The sequence below is a fragment of the Phallusia mammillata genome, chromosome 1 (assembly GCF_965637545.1).
Source record: "Phallusia mammillata chromosome 1, kaPhaMamm4.hap1.1, whole genome shotgun sequence".
Lineage (NCBI taxonomy): Eukaryota > Metazoa > Chordata > Ascidiacea > Phlebobranchia > Ascidiidae > Phallusia > Phallusia mammillata.
In genome coordinates, this window is record NC_137252.1 from 7998897 (window position 1) to 8010434 (window position 11538).

General features: G+C 38.6%; 2 protein-coding genes across 2 annotated transcripts; one reads left to right on the forward strand and one right to left on the reverse strand.

Moving 5' to 3' along the window:
* Window positions 1-929: 929 nt before the first annotated feature.
* Window positions 930-9350, reverse strand: LOC145219832 (uncharacterized). Its single transcript, XM_080087143.1, has 13 exons — window positions 9244-9350; window positions 9065-9181; window positions 6483-6649; window positions 5539-5706; window positions 4959-5127; window positions 4810-4899; window positions 3866-4047; window positions 3437-3557; window positions 2551-2761; window positions 2414-2477; window positions 2200-2331; window positions 1126-1222; window positions 930-1050 (listed from the first exon to the last, which is right to left on the reverse strand). The coding sequence occupies exons 1-13, from the start codon at window positions 9293-9295 to the stop codon at window positions 1010-1012; spliced, it is 1611 nt and encodes a 536-aa protein (XP_079943269.1). The 5' UTR covers window positions 9296-9350; the 3' UTR covers window positions 930-1009.
* A 361-nt stretch (window positions 9351-9711) lies between these two features.
* Window positions 9712-11377, forward strand: LOC145219853 (uncharacterized). The gene is made up of 3 exons (XM_080087164.1): window positions 9712-9830; window positions 9965-10093; window positions 10529-11377. The coding sequence occupies exons 1-3, from the start codon at window positions 9762-9764 to the stop codon at window positions 10649-10651; spliced, it is 321 nt and encodes a 106-aa protein (XP_079943290.1). The 5' UTR covers window positions 9712-9761; the 3' UTR covers window positions 10652-11377.
* The last annotated feature ends 161 nt before the right edge of the window (window positions 11378-11538 follow it).

Consider the following 11538-nt stretch of genomic DNA (forward strand, 5'->3'; position numbering starts at 1 on the left):
AAGAGTAAGCGGTCAGCGAAAATCCAGGTCCAATGTACAAACTAGGCCTATACCACAAAATGCGCCACAGCTAGGCCACTCCAAATTGCACAGCCTCGGCAACTTGAGCAGGCAATGTACGTTACAATGAACAGGCTTCATGTAAAATCTCTACCTTTCGATCAACTGGAAATGCCTTTTTTTCTGGTCCAACGAATGGTGTAATCCAACAAGGACTAGTAGAACATTTTAAACTGTACTCACTAGGGATGTGCCAAAACTGCACATGTTCTGTTTGGTCGAGCACCGAGCATCTCACTTTAACGCTCGGTGCTCGGCCGAGCACGCTCGGTGCATTATGACGTCACAAAAAAGCCCCTTTCTACGTTTTAGCTCTATAAGGTCTCTTACGTCACCGGCGGTGTTTTATTTAGCTGTACATGCCCATAAAACACGCGTCTTTCCACCATCTAATACATTTGAAAAATCATCCGTTTTTGTCCATAGACGCCCTTTAGAACACTGCTTGTGTATGTTAGCAGGGCATGAATATGCAAATTTAATGCTCGGGTCAGTTTGTGCAACTGCTCGGCCGAGCACCGAGCATCAAAAACAGCGATGCTCGGTACCGAGTACTTGGGTTCTGGCTCGGCTCGGCCCATCCCTAGTACTCACCATTGACTTAAATAATTTTGGCATTTTGAACTTTTGAGTTTGAAAAAAACAGGCAAAAAGGACTTAAGAATATCTAAAATTTGTTTTGTGAGCCATTATTTGCTTTTTTAGGTCATGTATGTGGCAAAGGTGATGAAAAACGTCGTGTTCGCAAACCACAGACGCGTGCTTCTGTTAAGTTTTGATCGTTTGCATCATAAAACTCGTAACTCCAATGCTTCTGTAGTTGTCTTGAAATTGTTTCAAACTGCCCTGCAAACGGTACAAGCGCGAAATAAAAAAACACGTATTTAATGCAACTCAACAATACCAAAAAGCATAAAACTCCCTGGAGAAAGAGTTATGGGTGACATCCTTAACTGCTGGTGCTCAGAGCTGACAAAACTGCTCGTCCGACTTAGAAGAAAACAGTACAGTTACGGAATTACACTTATTGTAATGTTCGATAAAGAAATGCATAAAGATACTTACATCTGATATTGCGCAAAATGGCGTAGTCGTTTTCACCGAAGGCTTGTCTTGTTTTTGCACGAAACTGGTTGTACCCTTGCCAAACGGAAAGGACGCTCTGTAAAGTTGTTAAAGTTTATTAAATTACGTCAATATTTCTGTGATGGCAGTTAGGCTACGCTAGTATATATGTCCAAAAAGAATGTGCACGTTTCTGGTTAAGGCCTGAGTAATATAAAAATTAACGCAACCATTTTGAGTGTGACACATTTTGACATTTTTAGGAGTGGTACTAAATACCTAGCACTATTTTAATCACAAACCTCGCCCAACCCGAAGAGCTCTAACCGCCAGCTCTTCAAAAGTCCGCAAAATTAAATAATTTTCGCGAGAGCATGTTCAAGTTCTTTGCAACTTCCTATCTTGTGATAACATGTAATATCATGCCGTATTTAGTACCACCGCATTTTTAGTATTTGGTAGAGACAGGCCAAGTTGAACTGTTACCCAAAATAATTTATTTGATATCGTTTTACGATAAATGATAGTTAAGCTCTTATTATTTTTAGATCTCGGACTACTTTCTTTAAGATAAGCATTATTGGTTTTAGGATTGAGTAACACTGGTTAGGATGTTACCAGTCGGACAGTTTGGCGGGTAGACCTAAACACAAGACCTCACAACAGAAACGTTTGCTGATGGCGTAAAGGGCGGAGTTATTTAACTAACAGTGAGACAGAGTTGGGCATGAGAACTAAATTTAACGCAAGGAACTGGGCTTTTAGGTTGATTTCATTGTTATTATTATTATGAAACCTCAGACCAACCCTAATCTTCAGCATTTTACACATTTTGGGGTTTTTTAAGGGGTTCAAAGACGAGTCCCGATCAGTTTTTTTATGTGTGTTTATGGTTCAGGCGCGCCAGGCCATTCAGCCAAGTTCCTGCCCATTTTTACACAAATTGCATTTTGAATATTCGCGAATGCTCTTTGCGCCACCTAAGAGTATTTAGCAAACATGTCTGGTGTGAGTTCTTGCGTTAGTGGATTTTCCAGTTTGGTGCAGTAGCTGTCACAGAAACACGAAAGTTACCGAAGCTATGGCCTTCGCGTTTCCATTGACTGCAAATCCCAAAATAATTCCGTTTTTATCTTCTGGTTCCACAGCTTGGCGAATTTCTATGCTGTCGACGGTGATACCAAGTTTTGTAAAAATCCGTTTGTACTGTAAAGGAAATTAATTTTGAAGCGTTTTGGTTATTATTTTAGTTTACATTAATAGAATGTAGTGGCCGCGTTTAAAATACCTGAGGTTCTATTTTTTTCTTCATATCTGCAACATCCTTATGTTCGACATTGCTGTATTCTGACCTGAAATGAGAGAGGAATGAAACAGCACATTTAATGGCATCCCCAGTTCTTTTTTTTATATAACACGACTTACCGGAAAATAGCTGGCTTGCCGGCGATGCTTCTATGTTGCGCATGAACTACAATGTGCTCTGTTCCGTCAAATGGGTTGTACTGTGTGGGGCGGAAACTTGTACTTAGTCCATCCGACTCGGCTTGTATGTGGGGATATGCTGGAGTGGGAACGTGAAATCCTGCTGCCTTTGGACTGGCTGGAGTAGTTACTGTGATCACTTTGCCCGCCTCTAAAGTCGAAAGGAGAGAATTTATGCAGACATGGATGAACAGGTAAAATGGTAGAGCTACTTACATCATAACTCACATCAGGCGCACAATTAGCTAATTTTCGATAAGTGGCGCAGGAGCTGAGTTATTTATTTAGCGGCTAAATAGGGGTAGGGTTGGGAAGTAAGTTTTTGAAAATTTTACATTGGGAACCAAATTTTTGGGTTAGTTTTATTGAAATTTTAATGATAATACATAACCCCAACCCTAATAGCCCTAACCGTAGGCATATTTTGAGATAAACCGTTTTCAAAAAGATTCGTGATCTTTGCGCCACCTATCGAAAATTAGCTAAACGTGCGACTGACAGGAGTTATGGTGTTAGTAGACTTTCTAGGTAAAATGAGCGTTTTTGCGCAATTTAGTGCAAATATAAACGAGCAGTTTTACTATCTTGCAAGATACGTCATTGTCCTTACGAAGGCGTCTTGTATGAGACGTCAAAACGTCGATCATAATAAAACTGCTGGAAAAGCAATACTCGTTTATACATAATGCCTGATAACAATAGCTAATTTAAGTAAAAATATGTTTTGTACATTATTTTTTTTTTAATAATATCATGCAAATGTCTTTTATGTGGCAACACAAACCTGCTTTACCGTGTGAACAACAATTATGAATTGACCCGTTACCTTTAAACGTACAAATTGGCAGATTGATATCGACCTCGTGAACAGTGTAGCCAAGCAAATCTTCTCCTTTTCCAATCGTTCCTTTACCACTGTATATCACTTCAACTTCACCGCCATTTAGCTGTAAGACAAAGGTATCCTAAGCTTCAGAATTGGCCCGTGTAATATTCTTTCATGTTATGCCAGTCAAGCTTATAAAATTTGAGGACGTATGTGATTAGTTATTATGTTAGTTCGTGTCCCCTGTGGTAAAATTAAGACACAACCAAGGCCATTTTCTTGTTCCACATGCAACCAACAAACACACACACACACACACACACACACACACACACACACACACACACACACACACACACACACACACACACACACACACATCTACACACAAACACTGCAAATGCACGAAAGTTTGACTTTAAAACCTACCCCAATGATGCCAGCATAGTAAGCGGTGACGCATATATTAGTTCCTTCGCAGGTAAACCTGTTATCCACTCCCCCGTATATTTGGTGACTACCTTCGAAACAGGAATTATCGCACACACACATCGACGTGGGATGGTTAACCGACAGATCGGCAGCTGAGGTTTCGCATGAGCAGGGAACTCCTGCATTAAACGAACACAATAACTTTACACATGGGGCTATCGACTATAGATTGACGTGAACATGGGACCAGTGGCGTATTCAACCCACACTTTTTTGAGAAAAAAATAGTATGGCTGTATGAGAATTGGTTTGGGATATCACTTAACTTGGGGAATCGTTATTTTAGGAAGCAGTTTAGGCTACTGGCTACGCGCTGCAAAGCTTGCAACGAAACTCGACTGAAAGCTTATGGCTTCTCTATGTATGGCCACAACTAACATAAAACTCAGATTACATGAGACAAATAATTTAAAATCTCGATAGGTGGCGCAGTGAACAAAAGACAAAAATATCCTGTGAAAATACTTGGCCGAATGGCCTGGCGCGCCTGACCCACATACAGACTTAAAAAACCTTGATCGGGATTCTTCCCCGGGAGTATCCTGGGTTCGAACCCCGTGAAAAAAAAAAAAAAATGGGGATGTGGCAGAAGCTTGGCCGAATGGTCATAGTCACTAAAACCCTGCCCGGGATCCGTACTCGTAAGGGTCATGTTCGACCTTCGTAAAAAATGCTGACGGTTAAGGCTATTTGGGTTGGGGTGCAAAATTGTACCAAAACTAACCCTGTTCCGGCCTGAAAGATTTTTCGCCCCTTTTTACCATTTACCATTTTATACCATTACCACCTACCGGTTATTACAAGTTCTTTTATAGTACGAGTTTTAATGTTAGCAGCTTCACCCAACGACACAGGATTTTACAACGGAGGGCAAAGGATACCTGAATCAAATTGAGGTGTCAAGGGTGTTGTGACAGCGGATGGTATTTCAGCAATTAGTGATTCGACCGCGTGTTGGAATGGCTCGCTGACTGTAAGTGAGAAAACGTTGAAATTGGAACACTTATATCGGTGATTCACATTAACTTACTCTGAAACTCTCTCGTGACACCTCTTAATCCGGAGCTGGCAAGTCGCGTGCCCAACAATTTTCCGATGTCGCCGATTTGCCAAAGTCTTGAGCTGCCCAAAGTGGCTGCGTTTCTCGACGGCTTTGCCCTTGCCCGGAGTTTAGCTCTCACATAACTAATTCCTGGGTACTGTCACATGAAATCAAATTTTATTGTGAAGTAATAAAACCGAGGCCGTCGAAGTCGATTCACAAGCACCGTCGCCTGCGCCTCGTATGATGCACATGTCAGCTTCGTAGTGGGGGATTACCAGTTCGACCATAGGTCAGGTTAAAATATTTCAGCTTTTTTTATGTAACTATACACTAGTGCCCATATTTGCATCACATTGTTAAAAAAAACTCAAAACCGATGGATTTGTGAAAACGTGCTTTTTTTAATTTAGCGTTTTAGTTTGGTAAAACAGAGTCAAAAAGACTGTAACAGGGATATAGATACTACTCGTATTTCAATAGTAACACTACACCTAATATGAGACATTTCAACCCGAAAATAACTTCATTCACAATTGAACCGAAACTTTCCAAAACAAACGCTCACCGTTTTGGTTTCGGTCGTGAACGATTCAAGCATGTTGACAGTCGCCGGTCTTGATGGAGATCCTCTTACCACTTCCTTCCTTACCACTGTCACGGGAGGGGCTTTCTCGAGTGACGTCACAATTACGTCGTCGATGGCAAATCCTTCGGTCTCTATTGCCGATCGGATCTAGGTTTACAAGCAAATGATCTTGCTACATATCCTAAAAACTGTGGTTTTCTGTACTAGTATGGTTTGATCTATCGTTTAGAAAAAAGCAAACGCGTTTCCCGCTTGAGTTTCGCAAATCCCCGAGCCAGATTCCAGGAAAAGTACCAGAAAAAAACATAAATGCGAAAATTTGTAAATCAATCTAGATTCTAGAGCAGTGGTTCTCAAACTTTTTTATTGTCGGGGCCAAATGGTATTTTTTAAGTGTGTAGGGAGCCGCAAAAAAACGAAACCTTGAGAAAATCAATAAAGATTATTACTTTGAAAGCTAAAATAGCAATGTCTGAGGTCTGGTGCGAGCCGCAATATAAGTAGTTGGGAGCCGCATGCGGCCCCGAAAACCGAGTTTGAGAACCACTGATCTAGAGTCTTTAAACCACCAAACCAAAGAAAAGGACTTTTTTTACCCAACACCCAAGAGTTTGGTTCCTGATTTTTTCTTATTGTTATGTCACTTATGTGAAAAAAACCAAACTAATCTAAACAACCATAACCAGAATACACCAGTTTTGTGCCAAACGCATGGCGACTTATGTTGCGCCTATAGGCCATTATTCGGCGCTCAGCCAATCACATTCGATGCTGTCTCCGACAATAACAGTGTGTAACGCCCTGTGATTGTCGAGGCAGCACTAATTAAAATTACGTCTACCATCTTGTTCGTAATGCTCACTAAGTCACTTTACCATTCATTTGACAGACCTTTGAAACAGTTCTACCGGTACTGCCCATACCTTGGGTCCAATATCATTGATGAACTCTTGTGACCTTGCCGACTTCAGATTGGTGTAGTCGTCATTCCACGTGATAAAGTCATCCTCGGACTCTTCAAATTGAATGTCGCCCGTAAACAAAGACTGAGGTTCGTCATAGTTGATGGGAGTGTCGCCACCAGTCGACGCTGCGGAGTAATATGATCATTAATCTGTGTTGTGGATTCACAAGGTAAAGGTTGTCAAGCAAGCTTGTGACAATGCAACCTCTAGGTCAGTGATTTCCAACCTTTCTGTGGTCGTGTACCACTATATGCTTTGTCATCGCGTATGCTTAGAAAGGAACATTTGCTTTGTCACCGCGTATGCTTAGAAAGGAACATTTTCAATCAGAAAACTATTACATTCTGAATTTATGAATGCAGTACAACGAGTAGCTCAGAACACTAATGAACAATCTATTACTGCTTGCTTTTTATCAGCCGCTGATCAATGCGAGGCAAAACGTCATTTGACACAATATTTCGTAAGTTATGTTTTAGCTTCGACATTGTACGATCATTATTTAGATTTAGAGTAATAAATTCGATGCGCTTTTTGCACTTGCAGTGCACCTTAATTGCATTAACACTATTTTAATGATCAGCGCATAATGATTTGTGTTAGCTGTGACGAAACAATTCCAGACAAAACAGTTTGTTTGCAAGAAGCTACTAGCGTCCTAATTTTGCACCAGCACATAGCAAGTGATACGCAACCCGGTGTTTTAAGTAACAAACGTTTTATGTTAGAATAAGCGGTTTGTGTGCAAAAATACGGATTAAATAAAATAATCAAAAGTGCTCGCGTACCACCAGAAATGCTGTCGCGCTTTAATACTAGTACGCGTACCACTGGTTGTGAACCACCACTCTAGGTCCCTACCTATGGGCAAACTTTTTGGCTAAAACGACACGATTTGCTAAATTTAATAGTTGACTGATTGGGTTTAAACAAAAACTTTGAAAGTTAAAACAAGCTGTGTTTGCTAGGAGTCAAAAACTGCATTGGTCAAAAGACCGCAGTTGAACCAAAAAAAAACACCTGCGGCCAAATTATTAACTTTGTAACAGTGTCATGAATGATTTTGTCGATAAACAACAAAACAAGCTGTGATGGCTTTAACAAGAACAACAATGCAATTAATATCGTTACGTCACTAAAAGCTTTTAGTCTAAAAGCCCCCTGATAGGCTTTTATGCAAGATTAAAACGGTGGCCTGAAAAGCATATTATTAAAGTCGCATAACATTCTATGCAAACTTGTTGTAGAAAGTGATTGAAAACAATGTTTTGGAAGAACTGACATGATTCTTCCCGTTTTGCATAATTTTCGTCAGGAACAAACTGACACTTATAGCCCCTTTAAAATAGTTGCACACTGCAAGATTTATTTAGAGTAGGGTTGCCATACGTCAGGATTTTCCCTGACATGTCAGGGAATTCATGGTTTAAATTTGCGTCAGGGAGAAATGTTAAAATGTACTTAAAAGTAAGGAATTTAAGAAAAAAATATAGATATACTAAGAAATAAATGCACCAACGGAGAAAATTTCTGGTAGTTAGCTACAACCGCGTTCAAACCATGAACGTAAAGAGGTAAACTGAGGGCGTCTAACAATACGCGTTAAATGCACAAATAAAAATCCGCGTCTCAAGAAAACACAGCGTTCGATGCTAACGTGGGGACGTGGGAAATTTCATTTGCTTTAACTATCCACCTATAATATGCAAGGAACCAACTAACAACCAAAAGTCGAATTTCGTTAGTTATAAAAACGTTTTTACAGTGGCATTGTATTTCAAATTTAAAAAGGCCTTCTCGGCTCCCAGGGATTTTTGTGTGTGAAAATTTGATATTGGTCTGAATGGTTTTTAGAGTGGTAAAGGTTGGCGACCTGATATATGTGCTTATTGTTTCAAGGATAGTGAGAGTAGTGAGTTTAGCCTTATAAACGTAACTAAACAGAAGCCTACGCAGAAAGTAAATTGACAAGGATCAGAGTATCGTATCGAACGTTTTCTAGTGTTGCTGTCCGTGTGACTTCCGAATATTCTAAATTTATTCCCGAATACAAGTATTTGGATCGCAAAAAGGTTAACGCAGCGGTTCTCAAACTGGGGTCCGCGGTCCTTTAGGGCTCCGTGAGGCAATTTTGCGGGGACCGCAAAAAGGTGGAAGTAATTCTATATTCTTATTTGGCGTCAGTTTGTGCAAATGAATAAGTTTAAATCAAAGTGAATATGAGAATCGACCGTCTCCATTGCTAAACAATAGGCTTTATTGCATGCAATTAACAAAAATGCAATTGTTCGCGCACAAATTGTAATGTTTAACGTTAAATGTTGGACCACAAGCCCTCGAAATAATGGCAAAGGGACCGTTTAGAGAAAATAACGAAAAAGTTTGAAAACCACTGGGTTAACGCAACTGAGATAAATTTTGTCAGGGATTGTGTATCACAAAATATGGCAACCCTAATTTAGAGGCCTGGGTACACCGTACATGTGTATGATGAATGATGGGAAAACAGGTTTTGTTTTGGTACAGGAAAAGTCACTTACCTATCACCAAAGCAACAATGCCACCTATACATACAACGGCCCCGACTGCAAGAATTACAAGTTTGATCATTTTGTTGTTTGCAGGAGCATCTCGTGGGTGTTTCTTTTGTGCTGCAACTGAAAGCAAAATGTGATGCCGTTTAAAAATTACACACACTGATGACTAACTGTTAACTAACCAGTCGCTTGTCCATATTTCTTAAACTTATTTCCCCTAGTTTCGGCTTCCATTTTGTCCCTTTTTGCACTTCTCTCTTTTTCGACCTTGATTCAGAGTCAAGCGAGGTCACACAGAGTCAAGCGAGGTTCGACAAAACCTGATTAAAGGCGATATTTTTTGAACAATAAAAGAAAGAACACCAAAACGACGACGAAAAATAAAGCGGATGAGGGAAGATTCATTTTCCTTTACTTGCAACATATCACATGACCAAGTGGAAAATTTACGGCTTTAATGGAAATATACGGAAGATCTATGTTATTGTATTTTGTGTTATCTTTAAGCCTTTGGGTTTTGTTTGTTGTAATAAATTGTTGTTGTTGTAATTTTAGGTGTATTATGCTTGCAAAAGTAACTTTTTGTAACAAATTCAAGAAATTGATTGTATTTTTTGTTCAAAAGCTTATCCAATATATTTTATTTTACCGTTCTTGCATTATTTACAGTCGTAAAAAAGTATAAATATATCAGGAAACTATGGCGGGATTACTGAAGGAGCTCTCACAAGACAAGTCACTAGAAAACAACTTGGAGTTTTTACAACAGGTATACCTGCATTTACTAGATCACAAAAAATACTCACAATCACATACAGTTTTAACTTTGCATTTGCACTGTGCTCATTTACAAACATACTGTATTAAAGATCATAAGAAAACTAACATAATATTTTTTTGTAGATAGCCCAGCGAAATTACCTTGTGAATGGGGACGAATCGAAGCCGTTTTACCAGCTGATGACTGCACTCAGAATTGGCAACGAGGTTTATCAAAGAGTAAGCGGTCAACGAAAAATTGATGAATACCGGGTATGTACAAACTGCAAACTGTACCACCAACAGGCTACTCTAAAATACACAGTCTAATTAGTCTGTATAAACTAAATGCAAGCAATGTAATTTGCAATGAACAAGCTTCATGTAAATATAATATATTTCATTAAGCTGGAATCTGCAATCTACTGTAACACAGGCATTTATTTTTTTTAAGTGGTGTACATATTTCAGAGATTGCACATTTTGAAGCATATTGCATAATTTTTATTTCTGTACTCAAGGAAAATAACAAGTTTAACAACTGAAATAAGTTGTGTTTGCATGGTCATTTAATTGATTACATATTTTATTACAATATTTTGCATGGTTTGACTAGTACATTGCTAGTTGTTAGTTAGCATTTTTTTAGATCAGCCTCACATATAGATAAACAAACGTAACTTATAATGCAACTCCTTTTTGTATTAGGCACAGTGTGCAGCAAACATCATTGCTTATGTGAAAGCAAATCCCAATGCCTCAAACAATGTGTTGAAGAAAGAGGTTGAAAATCAAGTTGCTATGTTTGCTGTTAAAGTGCAATCCATGTAAAGGAAAGACAATTGAATAAAAACCAATGGATCACTTTCTTCAATATATCCAAGCTTTATATTGTTTTTTTCCCCTTGAAATTTGCATTTTTTAACCAGCAAAAGTTAACAAATTTACCTGGTTTCAATTTTAACAAAATGCTATATGTTTTGTTATACAGTGTTTTTAAACTCTCGCTTAACATTTTTTGTGGATTGGTGATATTTTATGGTAGTAACAGGATATAAATACTAAATAATATTGGAATGATCTATATGTAAACAACTGCACTCCTGAAATAAGAGATGTGAGGTATTTTACTTAGGTGAATCACCTGTACCGTTTTGCAAGTGAATGCAGCCTTTTTTGCTGTTTGTTACCTACTTTGATAGTAGGACCAACTATTAAGACAGAAATTTGCAGAAAAAAAATGTCAGGGGAGTTTTTGCACCACTGTCTGCTTTTTCTGAAGCCCAAACAGTTGCAGTTTGGGTTTAATATTTTATATTTTCAACAATGTTTTTATTGTGTTGCTTGTACTTCACAAAGATACTAACTAGCTCGGTTTTGTTGGAAAACAAGCCAAATATTGTTTAATAAGGTCGTTCGCAAATTAACAAATAAATTGTTAAACAGTAAAGAAGATGTGCTAATCTAGTGTTGTTTGTTTGAGTATATTCATGCATTTATATATTTTTCTTAACATTGTTGCTAATGATGTACAATAAAAAAAGTGTTTTGAATGTATTGTGTTGTCCCTTTACAGCCTTTTTAAACCCATTTTTTGTTGCTTCAGGAAAACAAAACCAAAGAATCATCCTACTTTCTTATGTTTAAACGTGTAGGCTATCATCTACCTGGTTGGAATTGAACACAGCTTTTTTCGTGTCAGCCATCCTTAGCAGATA

What these genes read in the sequence shown, in the direction of transcription:
- LOC145219853 (XM_080087164.1), top strand. Translation starts at nt 9,762, where the DNA reads ATGGCGGGATTACTGAAGGAGCTCTCACAAGACAAGTCACTAGAAAAC. An exon ending in ACTTGGAGTTTTTACAACAG is followed by an intron (nt 9,831 to 9,964) that starts GTATACCTGCAT and finishes ATTTTTTTGTAG; the next exon opens with ATAGCCCAGCGAAATTACCT. An exon ending in GAAAAATTGATGAATACCGG is followed by an intron (nt 10,094 to 10,528) that starts GTATGTACAAAC and finishes TTTTTGTATTAG; the next exon opens with GCACAGTGTGCAGCAAACAT.
- LOC145219832 (XM_080087143.1), bottom strand. Translation starts at nt 9,295, where the DNA reads ATGGAAGCCGAAACTAGGGGAAATAAGTTTAAGAAATATGGACAAGCG. An exon ending in CATTGTTGCTTTGGTGATAG is followed by an intron (nt 6,650 to 9,064) that starts GTAAGTGACTTT and finishes ATTACTCCGCAG; the next exon opens with CGTCGACTGGTGGCGACACT. An exon ending in GACACCTCAATTTGATTCAG is followed by an intron (nt 4,048 to 4,809) that starts GTATCCTTTGCC and finishes CGTTTAATGCAG; the next exon opens with GAGTTCCCTGCTCATGCGAA.